At 37.4% G+C, this 25,222-nt stretch overlaps 2 protein-coding genes across 2 annotated transcripts in view; both read right to left on the reverse strand.

Moving 5' to 3' along the window:
- HNF4G (Hepatocyte nuclear factor 4-gamma) overlaps positions 1–4,775 on the reverse strand; it is a 41,901-nt gene extending 37,126 nt beyond the window's left edge. Inside the window, exons 1-3 of the mRNA XM_051217202.1 lie at positions 4,711–4,775; positions 1,287–1,341; positions 19–1,242 (exon numbers count right to left, since the gene is read on the reverse strand). The gene's annotated coding sequence lies outside the window, so the exon portion shown is untranslated. The remainder of the gene's footprint in view (positions 1–18; positions 1,243–1,286; positions 1,342–4,710) is intronic.
- A 10,886-nt stretch (positions 4,776–15,661) lies between these two features.
- Positions 15,662–25,222, reverse strand: part of MAD1L1 (Mitotic spindle assembly checkpoint protein MAD1) — a 28,545-nt gene continuing 18,984 nt past the window's right edge. The window contains exons 12-15 of the mRNA XM_051217203.1: positions 24,853–24,984; positions 21,248–21,389; positions 18,402–18,592; positions 15,662–15,858 (exon numbers count right to left, since the gene is read on the reverse strand). Of these exons, the coding sequence (XP_051065852.1) occupies positions 15,706–15,858; positions 18,402–18,592; positions 21,248–21,389; positions 24,853–24,984 (618 nt within the window). The 3' untranslated portion in view covers positions 15,662–15,705. The remainder of the gene's footprint in view (positions 15,859–18,401; positions 18,593–21,247; positions 21,390–24,852; positions 24,985–25,222) is intronic.

The following is a 25,222-nucleotide window of genomic DNA, read 5'->3' on the forward strand; positions in this document are numbered from 1 at the left end:
TCATTATCATACATAAACCTATTAATTTCCTTCCTCATTACTCGTGCAAGAACATTGGAGGTAAAGTGTCTTTTCATAATTCTCTTCTTTACCTTTCTGTGTACAAGATTTCTGGAAGGGGAGTGGGTAAAGTTAATACAGTAAGTCACTCAGATACCGATCAAAGGGTTGACATATCCAGTCGAACATGATATGGTTTCATCATCTATGGAATGAGACACACCTTACAGGTGGGAAAATGTCGCTTAAACATCTAAGGGATAAATAAATGAAATATGAGTGTATAGATTTTTATCAATTCAGGTGGCCAATAGAACTTTTCCTTCTCATTCTCAGTCTTCCTACTCAATTAACCGATTGGGCTTCCTTTTTAGAAGCATATTTATCAATATCAGAATTGGATACTGTAAAACACATCATAAGTAAACGGTTAAGAAGTCAAATCGTTTACAAACTGAGAGAATGGTGAAGAAGATTTATAGTTCAGGTGGATGATTTTTATGGAGTTTTGTTCTCTAAACTGGATGGTTTTGTTATGGAGCTTTCATCGTTCGAACACTTCACTTCTACATGAAGTTTGCGCGGATGATGCTGTTCAAAAGAACAATGAAAGCTCTACGACCAAACCATCCAGCTTAGAGAACAAAACTCCATCAAAAATTAAGAGAATGTTTGTACACATATACTTTGGAAAATATACATGCAGAAAACGTTTTCTTTTGTGGTATAAGTATAAGAAGTGATGACTAGGTTAGACAATTGAATGTATAATGAAAAACTGTATTTACAAATAATATAAGATGATATTCGTATTCTACTGTAAATATATATATGAATTAAGAAATGTAGACTAGTATGTTTTGAGTCAATTAAAGCTAGACCACCATGGAAGACCTGGAAGAACTGGACAGTTGTTTCGTCCTAGTATATGACTCCTCAGCAGTGCGCATCCATGATCCCTCACGCGTCCACGCCGTGGCATATGGAGTTCAATCGTGTATGTTTTAGAGGCAGTTACTCACTGAAGACAATAATGTACGGTCGCTCAATTTCGTGGATTGGTTAAAGTTAAACATTAACGCCATTGGATGCTGGATCAGCGATCTAGAAGTTAAGCATTTACCCACGAGACCGAAGGTCCTGGAGTGGATTCCCGCGTGCGGGATAGTGGATGCAAACTATTGAGGAGTCCCACACTAGGAAACAATGGATGTCCAGTGCTCCCAGGTTTTTCGTGATGGTCTAGATTCAATTCAGTCACGGATTCAACTATAGAATAGACTTACTTGATATTTGTGGAATAATGTTACAAACAGGTGTAAGGGATGTTTTCCAGAAGATCTAGGCTGAAATCAAACAGTTTATAAGATGTAAACTTGTTGAATACATTAAAAATCTTTTTAGAATACCTTAGAATATTTAATTCACCAGTCAGTTAAATAGATGAGCTGTTTACATGGTCTAGAATAGTTTTATTAAATATATGAAGAGGATAAAAGTGTATCATGTTCATATCATGTTACCAATAATAGTACTCCACATGGTTGGATATAATCTACTAGGAAATTAATAAACTATAAGAACAGATGTAAAAGATCTATAGTGACTAGCACTGGAATCCACTTTGACGCTCATTTTGTCCTACTCGGGACTCATCAACTGGATATTCACTCTGGGACTCAAACACCAGTACCATTCAGTTCATATGCCATCGAGTTATTCACTTAGCTAGTGAGTCCTGATAACCATATGCTTGTGAAATGGGGTGAAGTTTTTAGTTCACTTGATGTTGTTTACTAGTATCCTTCCTTTGTTATTTAGGAGTGGAATTGATCAGTCTCTTATTGACATATGTACATCCTATGCAAACTGATGTTGTTTACTTGTCTCTTCCCATTGCAGGATTGATGAATCAAGTCATATTTAATCGAAATAAAATGACAACGCTGTGAGAATTATGAAATATATGAACTATCTTTCAGTGACGCCTTAGTGATCATGTGAATGTCCACCTATCCACTTGGGCTAAATGAAGATTATAAAGTAGTTTCAAGAATAAGAATCATGATTTATAGTTAATGATTAGGGTTAGGAATTATATCACGTACTGACATCAGCTAAAATCCCAAAAACGCTATTTAGATAAATGGTTAAATAAATTTCGCGCCAAAATCCAAGATCGATTATTTTAAATCTCATCGCGCAATTTCGTGGATTGGTTGATGATAGACACTATCACCATTGGATGTTGGGTCAGTGGTCCAGTAGGTTAAGCGTTCGAGAGCGAGACTGAGGGTCCTGGGTTCGAATCCCGCGGGCCGGATCGTGGATGTGCACTCCTGAGGAGTCCCACAATAGGAAGAAACGACCGTCCAGTGCTTCCAGGTTTCCAAAGGTGGTCTAACATCAATCGATTCATGATCCCAATCATAAATCTGATTGGTTCGTGCATAAATTATAGTCTCCTTGGAAATGATTAAGAATTATCTTCTCTTTTTCTTTCAATGTATCAGTTTAAAGGGATATACATACATTGATGTACATTCTTATAATATCGGTTACATTATCCATTTCTAGAGATTAGGTATTATAATGAATAGTATAAATTATTCAGCATATAACATTGTTGTACATTAATGTACCTCAATTGTACTTGTATCAGATGATAATGTCATGGAATTAAGTATCATCATTTGAAGGGATTATAAATGAAATTTAGTTGATTAATTGAGTTTAAACAATTTTCCCATAAATCCTCATTCTGATGATTATCATATACTCACGAGTGACTAGTTTCAAGATGAATTTCCTGGAGTTCTAGTGAGAAGCAGTGATCATTGACGTTCAATCCGTGTTGAATATGAAACAGTTATCCACCTCAGACAATAAATAAAATGTTGCGCCAAATCATGAATCAATTAAAGTTAGATAATAACACTGTCGGATACCAATTCAGTAGTGTAGAGTTTAAGTGTTTATGCGCGAGATTGAAGGCTGTGGGTTTGAATCCTGTGTGAGGACTCGTAGATGTACACTACTGAGGAGTCAGTTTCTAGGAAACAGCAGTGATTTAGTATTCCCAGATTTTAAATATTGATCTACCTTAGATCGATTCATGAATTCAACGATTAAAATTACTGCCATCTTCACATGATGAATATGTTAGTAGCTGTTAATGTTATTCAATGACAAAATTTAATCTTTCATCAGTCATTTATTAGTAGTATGTTGAGATGATGAATGATTTTGATGAAGTTTTGTTCTCTGAGCTTAGATGATCTTGTTGTGGAACATTCATTGTTCTTCTGAATGATATCATCACTATAAAATAAAGTTTGTCATTTAGTAGAACAATGAAAGTTCCACAACCAAATCATCTAAGCTCAGAGAACAAAACTTCATCAAAATTAGTAGTATCTACTTTAATGTATTAAATTTTCAGAAATTAAACTATGAAAATTTGTTTATAATTACGTAATCCTTATTTGAATGATTACAATGTTGATTATATGATACATAAATATTAGCACAAAAAGGTACCAAATACATATGCGCCATGCAGTAACCATGAGGCGAGTAGTAGTTATCATTGATTTTTGTGAGAGCTTTGATGCTATCTGGATGACCAAACCGATACAAATAGTTTTCTTAGGGGGTCATACCCTGAGCCTTTGAACTAAAGGTCTAATCCATAAAGCAGTGGACCAATGTTAAGAAGTATAGTCCCAAGGGAGTCGGTTACTAACAATATTTTTATTCATTATTCGTTCCATCGGGATCCTGGATCCCATGTACACCATTGAGTTGGAATCAGGGTTTTCCAATTCCTTTAGAGATATCCTTCGTATCCATCGACCTGGTTAAAGCAATGGGCATTCGCTTTTCGTCCTCTTGATTTTGTAAACAACACCTGTAGTGCGAGAAGGCAATGAGTAACAACTTCCTGACAGTGGTTATATGCACGTAATCATGTGAGCACATTTCAAGAGGTATAGTTGACTCTCCTCACCCTCAACCGTATCAAGATGTTTAGATACAAAAAATGTATCATGTAGATGAGATTCAATCCCACAGTCTTTTCAAACTAATGCCTAACCAAACTAGCACTTTGGCCAACTTGTTCATATTATCTTTCATTCAAAAATATTTATCTTTGATCAATTTCTTATCTAAATAGGGTGTTGTTTTTTTCATAGACATATTATGAAATAGACCTTGCACTATACATAATTCTATTCTAAATGTCAAAGGTGATTAGATAATATAATGAATTGACAAAGTCAACTTTAAACCACCTAACTCATTCCATTATATATATATATATATATATATATATATATATATATATATATGCATATACATCTATAGAGAGAGACATTAGGTATATATTGGTGAGACTATAATTTATGGACGACCTTTGAACGACGCTAAATTGACTTTAAAACTGTCCATCTAATAAAATAGGATCAAATGAAAGTTCTAAACTGATGTAAAACATTCAACGAATCTCATTGATCATTCATAATTAAAGATTAAAAATGAACAAAATAGAATTTTTCCGTTAAAATCCCATAACCTCATTGGTTCGTCCATAAATGATAATCTCTTATCGGTCAATTAAATAATTAAGAATATTTTTTTAAAAAAAAGAGAGAAAAAGAGAAAAAAGAGAGAAAATTAATCATAGAGGAAATCTCAATGATGACTTACAGTGAATGAGTTCTAATTCTTTATTCAATGTTCAATAGTTTCCTTGAATGAAAACTATTTTTATTATTTAATCTTGAATTATTAAAATAATTAGATTTATATATCTATTTATATTTATATTTATATGATTGTTTCAATAATAAAGAGAATAAGCATTTTATTGTTTAAATGAATCATTGAATTTGTACGTGTGTGTGTGTGTGCGCGCGTGCGTGCGTATGAGTGCGCGGGCTTATTAAACAAATAAAATAATAATAATAATAATAATAATAATAATAATCGTTTTTGTATTCTGCACATTTTCGGAGAGTAAGAAAGAGAGAAAAAAACACTAAACTAAACTAAACAAAAAATTTATTGATAAATGAGCATAAAAATTATATTTTGAGAAAAATAAAGAACCCATAGGTGTATGTGTGTGTGTTTGTTTGTTTGTGTAAGTGTGAATGTGAATGTGAATGTGTGATATGAAATGTGTAAAGAGCCACTAAATTTTGTCGGGTTTGTTTTAAGTATTTCTCAATGGTAGCACAGTTAATAATAATCATAATAAATAACCATTATGATTATTATCAATATAGTATGATAATCATTGACAAAACATACAAACAATTAATTGAATTCATAGATGATTTAATTCTATACGCAGGGATGTTTGTATAAAGAAATACCTTCGTTGTTTTTGTGTTTTTTTTTGTCTTTACATGTACAAGTAAATACTTATCTATCAATCTATCTATCTATCTATCTATCTATCTATCTATCTATATATATATATATATATATATATATATATATATATATATATATAGGAATTAAGTAGTTGATAACTAGAGTAAGTCAACAGACTATCAGTCATTTAACTAATTTATCTTATGATGTGAATGTGGAGGGAGGGGTGGCTTGAGGGGTAGTTGGTAGGGCTAGGTTTCTAGGTGGATGTGTGTGTGCGTGTGTGTGTGTGTGTGGGGGGTATGTGTATATGTGTGTTGTATACATAAATATATGTATATATAACCATTGTCAGATGATAAGTAAACACTTGTAAAAATTACCAAAAAAAAAAACAATGTTTTACTCAACTAAGTAATTCTCAATACTTAGTAACATCATACACATTTTATCGCAAAAAAAATAACACTCAACTTGTTATTTAAGTTACTTATTGTTCTAGTAAATTATGTTCACAAAGATTTTATAAGTTGACTTATCTTTATTAGAAATATTTACAATTAGCTTAATAGAGATAAGATTATCATACATGAATGATCTTTGAAGGACTTTAAAATGATCTTGATTATATAAACTACGATGACCAAACTACAACGTGGTGTCAGTGCTTAAAGTCACTAACTTCTAGTCTAAGCCATATTGATAGATATAAACTATTTGGTTAGGATCCAAGTGACTATCGTAACGAATGGTTGAAGATTCTGGGTGATATATGGTTCAGAATCGATCACAATGGTGTAGGTGTATACACTCTCTGTCTTCCATTAAACTATGAGATTAAAATTGCTTTATATCTTTCTTCTTACCATCTAATTCTTTCTTTCAGTACTATATCCTTGCATGCAATCTTTCTATATTACCACCATTGAATTAACTACTTCTATGAATCCGGTGTTGATCTTGTTGTGCTAATGAGGTATGGCAACTTTGATCGATGCACATATGTGCTTGATCTTACATCGTAACTGATTGACTAACTGAATCTACGACTAAATAAAGGTTTTAAACCTGTGTGAAGTATAAGGATTATGATATTTATATATATAGCTGATGGTTAGGTTTAGGAATTCGATTAACGGTTTACATCATGAACTGACATCAGTTCATTAACGGAATGGATGAATGAATTTTGCGCTAAAATTCAAGATTTGTTATGTTAAATCTGATTGTCTCATCCATTTAATAGTAGTCTCGGCACAAAATACTATAAACTCATACTCGATCATTTTAAAAGTTGAGATCATGAGTCACTTGAAGCTAGACTACCATGGAAAACCTGCAAGCACTGAACGGCCGTTTCGTCTTTGGCAGTGAGCATCCACGATCCCACCTAGCAAGGTTTGAACACCGTCAAATGTCTGCAAGTTTAATAGTCTAGAGCTTAGACGTTTGCGCGTGAGACTGCCAGGTCCTGCATTCGAATCCCGCGAGACGGCATCGTGGATGCACACTACTAAGGAATCTCATTCTAGGACCAAACGGCCGCCTTGTGCTTCCACGTTTTCCATGGTGGTCTAGCTTCATTTGACTCATGATCTCAACTATTAAAATTACTATAATATCCACAAAATGGTGTCCGTAGAATAGCACCCTTCCCAACCTGGTTGGCAGCGATACCAACTGTAGTGAACGAGAACACAAATAGGGACAATCAAATGTATTTGAATAGGAAATTACAGAACATCTTAGTAAAATCTGAGAACAGTACAATAAATAATTCATTTGCAAAATGTCAATCAATTGTCTTAGACTTCATTGTTTCTTCGTTTCTATGCCAATCATTCTCTGTTCTTATTCTGTTTTCTTTGATTTTCTCAACCTTCTGTCGCATGGCACTCCACTTTCGATTGATGATACATACTACTTATATTTGTCAATATCAGTAGAATACACCACAACATTACTGTTAAACACAATTCAAACGTATTCCATAATAAATATCCAGTGTTGTTTGTCTTCCTATGATCACATCCAATTAAATAGCTTTGTGATTGGAAGTTAGCTTGCATCTAATGTCAACTAGGATTCAGTCAAAAGTCCGCCACAGAAAATTGAGTCCGTGGTGAGAATTAATTAACAGGAAACCCTGTTCGTATTTTTTTTCATATTAGTTAGTACTTTTCAATGGATAATACAAGTAGTTAAGTGAGAACTGATGTTTCCCATGCATTCGAAGCTGTGTCACTTATTTGCATTGTTTAATGAGTTGCCTAACAGTGGAATCCAGTTTGACGAGCGTTTCGTCCTATTTGTGACTCATCAGCTGTATGTACCTGCATTTCCGAGTTGATGTTCACTCTGGGACTTGAACCCGTTACCGTTCGCTTTCAACGCCATCACATTTTCCACTTAGCTACTGAGTTACAATGGCGATATTTATACCACAGCTGACTTCCTGTGGGACTGAGATATTTGTAATGATTGATCGTCAAGTAGTAACCAATGTCGTTAATATGTCGTTTTTAATTCTATCGATCAAGTTGTAATGTAGCCATTAGTCTAAATATTTCGATATTGCACGTATACCTATAGTGAGTAAAATCCACTCACATAAGATCCGAACAGAATACGACTTCATAGTAGCTACCTTTAACAACCTAGCATTAAAGCACAATATTTATGATGTCCAGTCACTTAAACCAGTGGTCACACTGAAACTTGATGAATAGAATCATTTGATAGCACTGAGTAACAATGCCACAATATTTGGGATGCGCTTCTCTCCCTCTAAATGCAAGTTGTTGCTTCAGGACTGGTCTGCGTCAACACTTGAACTAAGGATAGGGAGTGAGGTAGTTGGACACGTTGACAAATTCACTTATCTTAAAAGTCTGATCAGCCCAATGGGTTGATGTCTAAAGAAATCTCAGGACGGATTCTAAAAGCTCGTTTGGCTTTTGCCAACTTACGTCATCTATGGCGAAGGCGAGATATCCGTCTATCAATTAGCCGATGAGTATACTGCACTGAAGTTCGTTCTATTTTACTTTACAGCTGCGAAACGTGGCTATTAAGAGTAGAAGACACTCGTAAGCTATTAGTATTTGACCACAGATGCCTTAGAAATATTGCTGGCGTCTGCTGGGATCACCGAGTAAGTAATAGTGAGGTCAGACGCAGGGTATTAGGGAATGATGGTAAATCAGTTGAGGAGGTTGTTAATCTTCATCGGATGAGATGGTTGGGCCACGTGTTGCGTAAGCCTGAACACCGATTACTACGACGTGCAATGCTATCCGGTATTGGAAATGGTTGGAAGAAAGTTAGGGGCGGCCAAACCAAAATGTGGCATCAGTCCACAAAGTCACTAACTTCTAGTGTGAGCCATGTTGATAGATGAAGACTACTTGGTTGGGGTCTGAGTGACTATCGTAACCAATGTTTGGAGAATGTGGGTGATATGGCTTAGAATCGATCACAATAGCGTAAGTGTGACAACTTGGACAGATGCATTTATGTGCCTGGTCATAAGTTGTAGCTGACTGGCTGCATCGATTAAAAATGTTCGATAACTTGCTAACTATTGAAGCAAAAATCAATCGAATTCATTTAAATTGGGATGAAAAACAACTTTTAAAAGCCAATCACTTTTGTTGAATAATATTGAAGTCCTTATTGGCCATATGCTTTACTCTACATCATGATTTTAGTATGCATTCTGATACTACTTACAAGTAGTTAACATCTGACAGTGACAATTCCCTTTTGGTCAAGTTCACAATTGTGACGATGGATTTAGGTTTGCATCCATCTTATATGAATCATGAGGTTTCATTTAATGTATAAGTTACTGTCATATATCATTCTATTCTGAAGTTACTGTGATTTAAGCATTATCCTTGCATTTCGTTTTTCTACTCTAATATCCTAATTTATATATGATTGTAGTTGGTACTTGATTGTTTACTCATGTATCTTTTTTGAGTCGACAGAATCCATTAGGATGCAGCTGGACTATCTACACTTCACAAATGATCTGACTACTCTATTGCACCCACAACAACAAATGCAAGAGAAGGCAACCAGTGTAGCGGCTGTTGATCTCAACATACACAAAGGAAAAAGCAAGATTCTCCGATACAACACAACATGCAACAATAGAATCACACTTGATGGAGAAGGTTTGGAAGATGTAAAAACCTTTACATGTCTGAGCGGCATCATTGATGAACACGGTGGACCTGATACATATGTGAAAACGCAGATCGGTAAAGCAAGAACAACATATTTACAAGTGAAGAACATATGGAACTCAAAACCACTATCTGTCAATCAACACCAATGTCAGGATTTTCATTACAAATGTCAAGACAGTTCTACTGTATGGGGCAGAAACTTGGACAACTACGAAAGCCATCATCCAGTAGATACAAGTGTTTATTAAAAGTTGCCTACACAAAACACTTCGGATCCGTTTGCCAGACATTATGAGCAACAACGTACTGTGGGAGGAAAAAAAACCCAGATCCCAGTGGAGGAAGAAATCAGGAAGAAGAGCTGGAAGTGGATAGGACACACATTGAGAAAAGTACCGAACTGCGTCACAAGGCAAGACCTCACATGGAATCTTCAAGGCCAAAGGAAAAGAGGAAGACCAAAGAATACATTACTCTGAGAAATGGAGAGAGAGACATGAGAAGAATGAGCAACAACTGGATAGAACTAGAAAGGATGGCCTCGGACCGAGTGGGTTGGAGAATGCCAATCAGTGGCCTATGCTCCATCGGGAGTAACAGGCGTAAGTAAGTAAGGATTCCGCCCACCAATCAATATTATCATAAGTCAGTAGTAGGGAATTTTCATCTATTCTGCTCTCAAAGTTGTTCAATTACAAACTAGACTCATGAGTTACAAACCTCAAGGTTATATCAAGTAATCAATTACATCACGGTTGTAAACTAAATTAAAGCGCTCCTCTCTCTCTACATATTAAATATGGACTGAAAGGTAAACGAATGATGGTTATGACAGGATCACACAACTTATTGAGATACTGAGTACTGAGCTCATGCCTCTCTCGTGTATGATCGATAAAGAAACATGTCGTTATCAGTTGAATTTGTAGCAAGCATTCTTAATTGATGATCAGTGACTTACATTGACTGTAACAAACAATTATAAAGTATAGATTTGTTGGAATATTGAATAAGGTGTGTGTGTGTGTGTTGTATCCCGACGAGAATTATGAATGGTTACTGTTGGAATGTATTTATGGACTAATCCGATACATATATTCTTATTGTATAACTATTCAATAGCCAGATTATGTAATATCTATACTTCCCTTACTACAAGCTTTATTTTGACCCATAGACTATCATTATACGATTTACCGTTCTTGAGTTATGCCTAGTCTATTAATGACAGTCTTCCACATTCATAGCCAATTTGGTGTGAATGTAAACTCAGACTGATAGGTCCTGGGTTCGAATCTCATGAAGCAAGATCGTGGATGCACATTGCTTCGGAGTCCCAAAATAGAACGAAACAGCCATCCAGTGCTTCCAGATTTTCCATGATAGTCTAGCTTCAATTGACTCATGAATTCAACTGTAAACTCAGTATGTTTAAAATACATGATTCATATTTTGGAGACTGAGATTTGTGTTCTAGACTCAACAAGGAGTATAGTACAGTGAAATAAATTGGGAAAGAGTAAAAACAAACGGACATGAAGAATTCAGAAGATTAGAATTTGGGAGAACACAAAGAGTGGATGCACCTACGCCATTGCAAACGATTTTGAGCCATGTCATTCAGGGTCTCTAACCATCGGTTGCTATCATCTCGCGGTCCCCAACCAGGTAGTCTACACCTACCAACATGACTCAGTCCACTTGTCAGTGACTTCATGGACTTGTGCCATGTTTTGGTTTGGCCGCCCCTAGCTTTCTTCCAACCTACTCCTATACCACTGAACATAGCACGTCGAGGCAGTCGGTCGTTGGGCATACGTAACACGTGTCCCAGCCATCTCAACTGATGAAGTTTCACTACTTCACCAATTGATTTGCCATCCTTACCTAGTACCCGTCTACTAACAACTGCATTCAGTCAGTCAGTCAGCTACAACGTAGGACCAGGCACATGTATGCATCGGCCCAGGTTGCATTACTTACTCCGTGGTCCCAGGATATACGAGCAATGTTTCGAAGACACCTATGATCAAACACTAGTAACCTACGAATATCCTCTACTCTTACCGGCCATGTTTCACTGCCATAAAGTAGGACGGGACAAACTGCTGCGCAGTAAACACGTCCTTTGGTTGATAGACGGATATCTCGCCTACGCCATAAATGACGCAAGTTGGCAAAAGCTAGTCGAGCCTTCTGTATCCGTGCTGAGATTTCGTCACACACCAAACCACAAGGGCTGATGAGACTTCCAAGATAAGTGGAGCGGTCGACACGCTCAATTACTTCACTCTCTATAATTAGTTCGAGTGTCAATGCAACCCAATCCTGAAGCAACATTTTGCATTTTGAGAGGGAGAATCGCATCCCGAACATGCTTGCATTGTTGCTTAGTGTGGTCAGAAGACTCTGCATTTTGTCAGAGTCTTCACCAAATAAAACTATGTCATCAGCATATTCTAAGTCAACAAGTGAATTTCCTGGTAGAAGTTCAACCCTTGGAAATTTAGATGAGGAAAGTGTTATCCTTAAAGGTATGTCAATGACAAAGTTAAACAAAAATGGATAGAGTGGGCAGCCCTGACGAACACCACTTGAGGTAATCAATTCTGATGACAGTTCGCCATAAGCTCTCACTCTACCAGTTGTGTTCGAGTAGAGAGCCTTTATAAGGTTAATGTACTTCTTTGGTACTCCTTTCAGTGACAAACACTGCCATAGAACCTCACGATCAACAGAGTCGAATGCCGCCTTAAGGTCGAGAAATACTACCACTGTGGGACGTCTGGATGTGTGTCTGTGTTCTAGAACATGACGTAGTGTGAATATCTGATCTATACAACCACGTCCAGGTCGAAAACCGGCCTGGTTTTCCCTAATCTGCTCTTCAAGAGCTTTGATTAGGCGTCGAAGTATTATTGAGGCTAATATTTTAGACACTATATTAGTCAAACTGATTCCTCTGTGATTGTCACAAGAGGACTTTTGTCCTTTCTTATAGACTGGCACAATTCTACCTAAAACCTCGGTTCTCACTGCTAATACTGAACCACCATCCTTAAAAATCTCAGGAGTAAACTTGTCAGGGCCTGCTGCTCTCCCTCGCTTCAGATTTCTTATGGCTTCGTAAAGAGACGGATGACCTACATTAAATTGCCATTCAGGTTGACTAGAGATCGTGGGAAACCGAAGTGTGGCTGAAGGCCAGTTGAACTGATCCCTAAAGTGTTCTGCCCATCGATCCAATCTCCTGGATTGAGAATGAATAATATGTCCATCTTTCTCTGAGATTGTTTCGCTAACGGTCGGGTTCCTAATTCCGGTTTCCTTAACGAGTCTGAACAATTGTCTGCTATTACCTATTGCCGCTGCCTTTTCCATCTCTCTTGCTTTCACTACCCACCACTGTTAGCGATCATTGCGTAGACTTCTTGTCAGCTTGCGCTTAGGCTGACTCAGATCCTCATTATGTTCAGAGCCAGGTGCAACGAGTTTCCGAGCATCTATCAATGCGATAGATGCTGCTGAGATCCAGTGTTGCTCCCTAACCTTCTGGTTTACCTTACTGGCAGATATCACTGCTGTTTCCACAGCTTTTCGGATATCGTTCCATGCTGCCTCGGGGTGGGCATCACATATATGACTGCCTAACTGTTTTCCTAGTTGTTCCTGAAATATACTCTTAGCTTGACTATCATTAAGTAGGCCCCTAAGAGGTTTCCTTGCAGCGTCTTTCCTACGTCCAGTAAGATGCAAGCAAATACGCGCTCGCACTAGAGCATGATCTGAATCTAGGCATGTGTTCCAGAATGAGCGAGTCTTCTATCGAGCCCCTCCATCGGTGGCTGATAGCGATGTGATCTATTTGGGTCCAACGTTGGGACGAATTAGGGGGTCGCCATGTTAAAAGATGTTTTTGCTTATGCTTAAAGTTAGTATTTGCAAGGAACAGATGGTTATCTGAGCATAGCTGCAACAGACGGTCGTCATTATCTGTTCTTTGAGCCACGACACCATAAGATCCACCTAGGTGTCTTTCCCTATCGCTTAGTTTACCTACTTGAGCATCAAAGTCACCGGCCACTATTACTACATCAGAGCGCCTAGCTTTTTGGAGAAGGTCCGAAAGCTTTCTGTAAAACTCATCTTTTACATCATCTGTGCTGCAGTCAGTGGGAGAATAGGCAGAGACGACGAAGAGGCAACGATGAGTGTCCCTATCTTTTCGGATTCTTACTGTCCCGTTTAGTCGGACAGCGCACAAACGACTGTCTACTGGGATCCACTCTACGAGAGCTAGTTCTGCCCTAGGACTCAATGCTATACCTACGCCGGCTAGGCCACGGGAAGCAGAATCAGGGCTTCCAGATGCACGAAGTGTGAATCGAGTCGGTTCTTTATTTTGGCATGGTGAGGTCAGATGGATGATGCTACTTGGATCCTGTATGCGCGTTTCGGAGACGCAGCACACATCGATGGCGCGGGATTCTAAAGTCTTAGCTAAGGAAGCCTGCTGTCCTATTTGGCACAGTGTTCGTACGTAAAAAGCTCCTACGTGTAGTTTAGAGCGTGGTTTTAGAAGACCAGGAATAACGTTCCACGTACTCGAATCATTTGCCCTAGCGGTGCGAGGTGATAAAGAGACGTGAGGAGGGTTAGTCATGGAGATAAGAGATTTATCTGGAGGTGTAGGAGGGATTTGAATGTGACCGACTTGGCCTCGTGTGCTGTTACGGGTATGAAGGCTGATATCACTTCCCGGCTGCCCACACCGTGGAAGGGTTCTTCTGGAGGTACCTGAAAAGGAAATTGGATTGGAGGCGGTCTCAGTGACCTGAGAGCGTGACCGCAGTGCCCAAGGGACAACTGCTTGAGGCCGGTCGCGCACGGCCTTTTTGTGGAAGGTTTTTGACGTGTTAGCTCCGTTCTTCAAAGGGCCTTACCGCCGGAGACGGAAATCCGTGAGGTAAGGTGAGGTGTGACATTTTTAGGGTCGACCTTTTCTAACCCCACCCCTCCTTGTGGGAAGGCAGCATCGCCGTTATGCTGGTTGTCCGAGGGAAACACCTTACTGCCATCATACCTCTGTACAGTCAGCAGCACGTCTTCGCCTTCGGACCTTGGGTTTGTTGCTTTTAGTCCTACCGTTCTCCAATCGACCTGCCTGGCATGGTAGAACCTACAGGAAGATATGTTGCAGCCAATATAGCTCGGTTGGGTCATCACGATAGGCAAGCCCGACCACCGCGTCAAGGTAGCAGCTTCAGTCGGACCATTGACTTAACCACTTCTATGAATCCAGTATCCATCTTGTTGTGCTAATGAAGTATGGCAACTTGGACTGATGCACATATGTGCCTACTTCTACGTTGTGACTGACTGACTGGATTGATAAGTACCTTTCTCATACCCAACACGGTCGTACTTAATTTGTCACAGATTCCTGCTAAAACTCGGGGGATGTGTCATGACAAGACGCAATGGCCATTCACAGTGCTCCTAGGTTTTCAATGGTTGTCTAAGTTTGTGATTTTAATTAAACTTAAGAATTTCTACAACCTTATTACTGACAAAGCTGTGTTCATAAAAAGCTAGACACTGAAATACGAAGATATAGCTTTAATATATGAAATCATTGACTGTTGAATTAATTCTTGTTGACAGATGTTCAAGTTGGAATTGTACATTGAAATGATGGTTCATTGATTTTAATGAATAGGTGTACATTGTGAAATCTGGTACAGGGAGTCACTGATCCATACTTCTAAGGAATCTTACTTTAGGATGAAATAACATTTCATTACTCTCTGGTTTACAACTAGTATCCTAAATAAGATCAATCCGTGATGAATACAACCTACTAATGATCTTCAATTACACAACTGATTGGAAAAAAAAAACACAACTTCAAAACTATTGATTGAAAATAAGAGTTTCGTCTTAATTATTTGTAATTCTTCATCAGTCATCAACATTAACGAGATTACACAGGATCAATCATCAATGTACATTACACTAAGAACATTGTATACATACATATATATATATATATATATATATATTTACAAATAGAATAATGTATACATTATATTACAATCAATCATACATTATACCTATAACATGGATCTTATATTAAAAGTGTATTCTGTTGTAAGTAGTATAAAGTGATTGAAGCTAAAAAACCTGGAATAGAATGATTTACATTTAAATAATGATAAATATTATCTGGTAATGATTTAGTAAAATTATTTTCAACTAATTCAAATTTTCCATCGACTTTCTATAATGAAAAACAAAGAGGAAAGTAAAAAGAAAGTTTAGTGAACATATTAAGAGAATAGTAATATGAAACATCACTATTGAGGATCCTCCTTAGTTAGACAATCATTAAAGATTAAGAAGAACTAGACTGATGGATACTGGCTACCATGGGACTGCATCTCCTGATGTTGTTCCACTACCTTGTGGATCAAACCTTCAAGTCGAAGGCTCCAGGTGTGGCTCTCTAAGAAAACCAACTGCTTCGGTTTGGGCATCCGGGCAGTATCCCAGCCCTCACATAAATCATTCGATTTATGTGGCGCTTATCTATTTGGTGTCTCCTTGTACCAATGTTTATATGTTTAAAATAAATAAATAAATAAGAACTGGACTTCTTAGTAGTGCAGATCTCAATGAGCGATTAAACCTATGACGAAAAGCGAATGTTCTGTGCTTCAAGCGGGTTGATGAACGCGGAAGGTTCACCTAAGGGAGTTGGAAAACCCTCATTCCAAATCAATGGCGAATATGGGTTGGCTTCAGGATCCTGAAGGAACAAATGGTGTATGAACCAATTATTGACCACCGGCTACCATGGAACTACATCTCTTTACGTTGCTCCACTACCTTATTGATCAAACATCTAGGCTAAAGGCTCCGGTGTGGCTCTCTAAGAAAACCACCTGCTTCGATTTGAACACCCGGGCAGTATCCCAGCCGTCACACAAATCGAATAATTTATGTGGCGCATATGTATTTGTTGGCCCTTTGTGCCAATATTTATGGGTTCAAATAAATAAACAAAATAATTTCCCGAGTAAGCGCTCAATCTTAAAGACCATTGATTTAGTAGTGTATTAGATGAATCCATCAGATATTTTGTTACATATGTTTTGTCGCTGGATTCAATCTATCTTCAAAACAGCAATATACATACTTGGACATTATATAATGAATTGTTTCCATCAGAGTATATTGCAAAGCAAGTTGTATCGTATAAGTCGAGGAAATATACTTAGTTCGACTAAGATGGCAGAAGTATGTGTTACGTATGTCCATTCACTCCATACCTTGATCATAGGTGTTACGTTCAATTAGCGGTCAAGCTTCTTTATCGTTAAGATCTAATCGAGTTATATTGGATGTAACACTTGTTCCAATTAAGTTATGTCATTCCAGGTAGGTCGGATGGAGAGTGATGAGTGAGTATAAAAGTAGTAAACTGAAAATCCAAGAGCGAAATTGTGCTGCCTACCATACAGAGAGGTTTAACGGCAGTAGGAATTTTCCAGCAGATAACCAGTATTTCTTGGCGATGCTGACTCTTCATACCATAAAGAACGGGTTAGGAATAATCATGTTTTACTGTTTTCCACGGATTTTCACCACTAACTTTACAACCTTAAAGATATGGAGTTGACAGACTTAAAACTACCAACATAAAGGTCATATATACCCGGTCTCAAGCAGTTGTATCTTCGCTGTTACAGTCAAGCTTCCAGGTAGACAATACTAAATCTAACTCAACTTTTTTTTCTTCCCCAGTAACTCAAAAAATATCATTCCGTAGCGTGGAGAACCAGAAAAATGACAACTGTCCATACATCTCTGACAGTACACAAGATCATGGCATTAGGTGCTAACAAGTGTAAAATTAGATTGAAAGAAATCTAATGGAGACCAAATCAACATGTCACTGATTGTTGTTTGGAGTCCTGTTGATGAATGAAGACTACTTATTCCATCCATTGTGATAATATTGATAGATGGTCAGAGATCGTAGATTATACGGCATAAAATAAAACGCAACAATGTATATTCATACTTAAATTAGATGGTGGTTGGAGGTAGTCGATAGGAAACCCTGGATCCGGGTTTCGTGCTACTTGGCACTCGTCAGCAAGGTGTACCTGTAATCTTGAGGGAACTGGTGCTCCCTGACGGATTCGATCCCGTGTCACCCACATAACATTCGATCTGCACTAAATAAGGACTTGACACACATGACATTGATCACCACCCAGTGATCAATCAATTGTGATTATATATCCATATTTATTATCTTCCCCCCTAAGTTTTTGATTGTCATGCCTTGGTCAAATAGATATAAATGTCACGTACCAAAATGTCTAGCTCATTAGAAGCTTGTGAATAATAAAAGTGTTGACTCGGCTTCCGGAGAACTTCAACAGAACCTCCAGAGGCCCAAAAGGAGTCGAAGGGTCCTAGCCAATCAGAGTATGATGGAACATTCGAGAATTCCAACGTGGCGTGCTACTATTGGTCGGTAGCATAATATGTCGTTAACGGATTGACTGAAATATGATGTTGATTTAACAGACGCCAACATCTATAAATACCTATGATTTTCTGTACAAAAATGAACCTTGGGATAAAGTATTTTCTCTCATACTTGTGTTTTCTCTCTCTGGTGTTCAAGTCGCTGTGTAGTTCTAGACTGCGAGTTACCAGAATAGCTTAAGAAAACGAATATAGCGTTCGATCGACCAGATTTATCAAAAAGGTTTAAAAAAAAAAGTATGCAATATATAAACAACTAACTTTAAAATATAAAGTATCTTCTTTATTTGTAGTAAACACTGGACAAACTTGACAATCTCCACATGATTGAATATTAATTCGATAACCTAATAGATCACGATATGATGTACGAAATGTTATTTTTGCTTTATCAAATAATTCCATTAAACGATCACTACGTAAACGTTCAACACGAAGTTCTTCTTTGACTTCTATTAAGATTTTTAAAAAAAAAAAAAAAAGTCGACAGGAGAAAAGAAAACAGTTAAGTTTCAGTTATCTCTAAGGATTGATTAATCTAATTACGAAGTTTTTCTGATTGGTGTTTTGTGGACAAAATCATTAACAATGGGTTTGGTTTTGGTGGAGTTTTGTTCTCTGAGCTGGATGGTTTGGTCGTGGAGCTTTCATCGTTCTTCTGAACGACATCATCAGCACAAACTTCAGATAGAAGTCGTTCAGAAGAACAATGAAAGCTCCACGACCAAACCATCCAGCTCAGAGAACAAAAACTCCACCAAAATCATCCACCTGAGCTACAAATCTTCTCCACCATCTCAATGCGTTTGGTGTTGATGAGAATGTTCGATTAATAATGTAGAATAGATGGAATATGGTTAATAATGCAATCAATCCAAGATGAACGTTCGCTGTTATTTGAGACTAATCAGAGTTGGATGTACACCTGTATTCCAATATCAATATTCACTGTGGAATTCGAAGCCGGTACTATTCGTTTCAAATGCAAACATATTATTCACTTAGTTACTGAATTCATATAGCCGCCTACTTGGGCAACGGGTATGAATTTTAATTTCATTTATACTGGTTCAAATTCCGTAGTAAGTAACAACTCTGAGAAGTAAACACATTCATCCGGCAAATCTCAAAAAGGGATGAAACATACATCCCGGATTCAACTACTGGCCACATTCCATCTACTCTATGTAAAATTGTATCACAATGGCTATATATCTAGGGAATTTACACAGGATGTACCTATGCCATTACTAAGATGCAAGATACAAACCACCCTTTATGTAGTTCAGTTCAAGGCAACCGAAGAGTAGTAGTCTTCAAACCAATGGGAGACATAACCAAAACAAAGAAGTAAACAATGACAAATTTAAGGTCAATAAGAACCAATTAACGTCGAGGTGTACAGAACAAACTGTGAAATGCATATGGATAAATTCGAACACTTCACTTCTATCTGAAGTTTGTGCTGATGATGTCGTTCAGAAGAACGATGAAAGCTCCACGACCAAACCATCCAACTCAGAGAACAAAACTCCATCAAAATCATCCACCTAAGCTACAAATCTTCTGCACCATCTACATAAATGGATTACAGTATTGTCAACCATTAATGGTCTACTTTGAATCAATGAAGTTATACATCAAAACGAGTATAAAAGGGTCCAATACCATGAAAATATGATTGTTTATATGAATAAATTGGAATCAGTAAGTTGAATAACAAGAAAATAGTAAATTAAACTTGATATCCCACATATATAAATATTTCGATAGTGTAACTCCAAAAACTCACTACCATCTACATGTAAGTTTACTAATAAAACTGATTCTGTTTTCTTCAAACACATGGTATACAAATGTTATTAAAACGGTTGAAATCACAAGTCGATCTTGAATAGATCAGAATTGAAAACCTAGGAGTATTGGATATCAATTTAGTCCCAGTATGGGACTCTTCAACAGTCCGTATTCATGACCACGCATGCAAACACTTAACCGATAGATCAATGAATCAGCATACAATTTTGTTAATGTCTAACTTCAATCAATTGATAATCTTGCGCAATCGTTCATTTATTGTCTAAGGTGGATAATTGTCTCACGTCTCATATGGATTGGACTCCATTGGTCACGGTTTCTCACTCAAACTCCAAGAAATCCATCCTGAAGCTAGTCACTAGTAAGCGCGCGAGACCGAGAGTCCTGGGTTCAAGTCCCGTGGGAAGGATCGTGGACACGGACTACTGAGGAGTCCCGTAAAGGACGAAATGGTCATCCAATGCTCTTTAGTTTTTAGTGGTGATCCAGATAAGATCAACTCGTGATTTCAACCATGAAAATCCTACATTCTTCACAAATTTCGATGTTGATACAAAGGATATGTTTAGTAATACAACACTTTAACACTGAGTGATAAAAAACTGATGACAAGATATTTTTAAAAATTAATCACGGTAGGATAATTCACAAATAACATGCATGCCCCCAAATGAACTGGTACGACCGAGAGTGCTCTCAAGTAGCCACGTGCATACAACCACTGACAGGGAAGTCTTAATCACTGCTTTCTCGCGGCACTACTGTTGTTTATGAAATTCAGGGGACGAAAAGCGAATGTCCGGTGCTTTAACCAGGATGGAGGATTCACCTAGACCAGTTGAAAAATCCTGATTCCAAACCAATGGTGCACATGGGCTGGCTCCAGGATCCTGAAGGAACAAATGGCATATGAACCAATCTTTAGTTACTGGCTACCATCGGACTGCATCTCCTGACGTTGCTCCACTGGTTTGTGCATTAAACCTTTAGGTCAAAGACTCGAGGTTTGGACCCGTAAGAAAACCACCTGCTTCAGTTTGGGCACCACTGCAGTATCTTAGCCCTCACATAAATCGAATGATTTATGTGGCACATATTTATCTGGTGCCTCCTTGTACCAATATTAATGTGTTTAAATAAATAATAAATAAGAATATTCCATCATGATTTATACTATCACTGATAATGTTATTAATTCGACAAGGGCGTTGGACGGGGTGATATTTGAATAATCTCATTTTGTAACGAATTGAATTAAACAATATAAAATAATCTAAACTTATTTGTACCTGCAAGTTCTGTTAATGGATCAGGATTGGAACGTATACGATTTTCTACAGTATTAGTAATATCTAATTCCATAGTTACATCGTTATTTTGATTTTGACAATCACGTTTCTCTGATAAATGTATAATACGTTCTTCTAAAACCTAAAATTAAAGATATAAATACATATAAAGACTGGGTACAATTAATTATAATCAATTTGATAATCATTTTTTCTTGGTAAAGATAGTTTCATATATCAGATTAATGGGCTGAACGGTTAAAGATTCATATGAGCCCTGGCATGCCCAAGAGTGGGGTGGGCCAGCCTTCCCTCTCGAAATGCTCTCACATGACCACGTGTATACAGTCTCTGCCAGGAAGGTCCTACTCACTGCTTTCTCGCACTACGAGTGTTGTTTACGAAAATGAGAGGACGAAAAGTGAATGTCTGGCGCTTCAACCGGATCTCAAACCAATAGTGCACATGGGCTCCAGCATCCTGAGGGAACAAATGGCGTGTGAACCAATCGTTGGTCACAGGCTACCATGGGACTGCATCTCCTTACGATGCTCCATTGCCTTGTGGGTCAGACGTTTAGGTCGAAGGTTCCAGGTGTGATCCCCTAAGAAAACCTCCGGCTTCGGTCTGGGCACCCGGGCAGTATCACAGCCCACGCACAAATATAATGAAAATGATGATATTTACTGAAAACTCTATTCTTACTGTGGCGCATATATATTTGGTGCCTTCTTGTACCAATATTTATGTATTCAAATAAATAAATAAATAAAAGTCCTGGTTTCTATCCTTAATGAAGTGGTAGATGAGTACTGTTGAGTAGGTTCAAATAATAATCGATAACAATCTAATCAATGATATTCACTTTATGAAAGTATGATGAAATTTTACAAATTGTTGTTATTAAAATCACTTTCTATTTCTTTTTCTATTCTTTTCGAATCAATTTTATGCAAGTCGGCATTCCACTTTTGATTAGCGCTAGATACTACTTATCTCCGTCAACAGAAGTAGCATACATTTTAAAACCATTCTTTTTTGTTTAATGATCAGTTATCCTAGGTTTGAGTCCCGCAAGTCAAATCAAAGATGCACATAACTGAGGAATCCCATACTAGGGAGGAACGGTCGTCCAGTGTTTCCAGAGTTTCAATGATGGTCTAGTTTAGATCGACTCATGAATTCAGCTATTAAAATAACTTATTGTCTTTCATATTCTTTACAACATATTACTGATGTGGGATTTTAATGATGTGGAACTACAACTTTTGAGACTGTCATATTTATATTTTATTTATTTGAACACATAAATATTGGTACAAGGGGACACCAGATACATATGCGCCACACAATAACAATGAGAAGAGATAAAGAATGTAAGGTGTGTATAGAAAGGGAAAAAAAGAGCAATAACGACCACAAATTAGTATATGGTAGTAAAATAATAATAATAATAATAATAATAATAATAATAATAATAATAATAATAGGAGAAAAAGAAAGGTACAACCGGAAAGAATCCTTTCAGTCAAAGAAGTTACGGTCACTTCTTATGAAGAAAGTAAAAGGTTACAGCAGGGTCTCCACTGGCTTCTATTCTGAGCCATATCTGATAACATCTTTAGCCATTGTGTCACACCAACCAAGGAATCGTGAAGGACAGACAGAAGCCAGCCCTCTACAACTTTCTTTCATACTATGACACCATGTCATACACTGACTACCTCTCCGCTTTTTCCAACCAGTCCCAGCGTTGGCAAATAATGCATGACATTCGTAGAACATTTCCAAACCACCGAAGTCGATGTCTGAGGATGGTGACACCGATTGGATTATCGTCTCTGCGCCCGAACACACAAGAGATTGTCATAGGAAGTAGTATTATTTGTATTTTATTGTATACTTAATAAACACTTAGACTGCTACATTTTTACAATCCTATTATTTCTAAGCTTTTGTTTGATCTATAAATCGTTGTTGTCATATGTCATATTATCCCAGATTTATCATGATCTAATTATTCCCTTCTTACTCTTATGTTGCATTTTTACTCATATCTGAATGGAGTACATTAAGGAATTAATCTGCTTCTATCAACTTCGACCTAACCATTGAGGTCAGAATAAGTTCGAATACTAATAAGCGTAAAGATCTCGGTTGTTTTTTATTGGTTGCTATGTCAACTAATACTTGAGAAGTTACCCATCCGACTGACAATATAGGATAAACTAATTGATAATTGGATTAGAGGGAGAAAACTCATAACTACTTTCTTTTCATTACGTTTCGATTACATGGGGTCCAATACAATTTAAATCTAAGAAAACGACCTTCCGTTTTCTTTCGACAGAACGATTACTATTCCGTTTTACGCAACTTATTGATTCCACTTTTCAATCTTTTTACTAAACTCTGACTAATTACACGATTATAATCTTCTAATAATTGCTAATTGTTACAGAACAAACACATATTCATGCTTCAACTTAACACCTCATAAATATATAAGACACTTGATAAAACAATGGATAATCAGTTGATTTGTTAGGATTTATCGACACATCAAAAACTTCTCTTGACCTCAAGTACTTGTCAATTAAGCGCTGCAGTCACAGTTGCAAGTCGCTAAGGCCCTCACTAATCCAGTTCCTTTTTCATGTCCCCTAAGATGTATTTTTCTTCACTAAGCGAGAAACCGTTTTTTAACAAGTTAGTTTTCAATGGGATGAGAACGCTAACCCCGTGCCCAAACCTCCTCCTTTATCCGTGCTTGGGACCAGCAGTAGTCTCAGAGGGGCCCCAGGCGGAGCGCCGGAAGTGGATAGGACACACATTAAAGAAAGTACCCAACTGTGTCACAACGCAAGCCCTTATCACTTGGAATCCTCAAGGCCAAAGGAGAAGAGGAAGACCAAAGAACACATTACCCCGAGAAATGGAGACAAACATGAAAAGAATGAACAACAATTGAATAGAACTAGAAAAGAAGACCCGGGACAGAGTGTGTTGGAGAATGCTGGTTGGAGGCCTATGCTCCTTTGGGGTTAACAGGGGTAAGTATATAAGTAATTAAGTGAGCAACTGGAACATGAAAACTTCCCCCATACCTCTAAGGCCACGTGAGATCACCACATTCATCACCAAATTACTGCATGTCAACAATTTCGTGAGAAATTTCCAAAAGCTGGGAAAAGTCCCGAAAATACTTTGAGCAATCAAAGTTATTTTTTGGAAGCGTTTAGGGGCAACTCCACAGTCTCAATATCGTTACAACTAGGCTACTCAGGTTGTAAATGATCTCATATAGGATTACGACATTTAAAATTGGCTTATCACTGAGTAGAGGAGAGAGCATCAACTCCATCAATATTACACGTATACCTAGCTGATGAATACCAAATAGCATGAAGGTCACGTTTACCACGGTTTCTCACCAACAGTCTTCAACTACTTAATATCAAAGTATAGTGCACAGTATGTCGAATCATTTGGTGACCACATTATAACTTGATATACAAAATTCGATCAAGAAGCATTAAAGATTATTATACGAACACAACATTCGATATTACCCAGTGACTAATTAATTGTAAAGTAAACCTTACTTGAATACGTTGGCGTTGACGTTCAGTTAACAAACGTAATTCAGTAATTTCATTTGATAAATCCTGTTTAATTATTTCTCCCGGGTGGTATTTATAAGTTAAAATTTTAGTCGTTCCTGTGTTGCACATACCCTGGATGTTAAGAAGAAAACAGAAACCAGTTCAAAGAAGAAGAAATTCTCAAGAAATAAGTAATAGTAGGCGAACAGATGAATCATAATGAAAAACTGCTATGATGGGAGTGCTGGGACTATAAGTTGATAATGAAAATCTGCGATCAGTAATGTTCCATCATGTCGATCATGAGACAAATATCATCAATGACTAATACTGAAACCACTGGATACCGACTTAGTGATGTGATTGAATT

The sequence above is a fragment of the Schistosoma haematobium genome, chromosome 6, assembly GCF_000699445.3.
Source record: "Schistosoma haematobium chromosome 6, whole genome shotgun sequence".
Taxonomy (NCBI): Eukaryota; Metazoa; Platyhelminthes; class Trematoda; order Strigeidida; family Schistosomatidae; genus Schistosoma; species Schistosoma haematobium.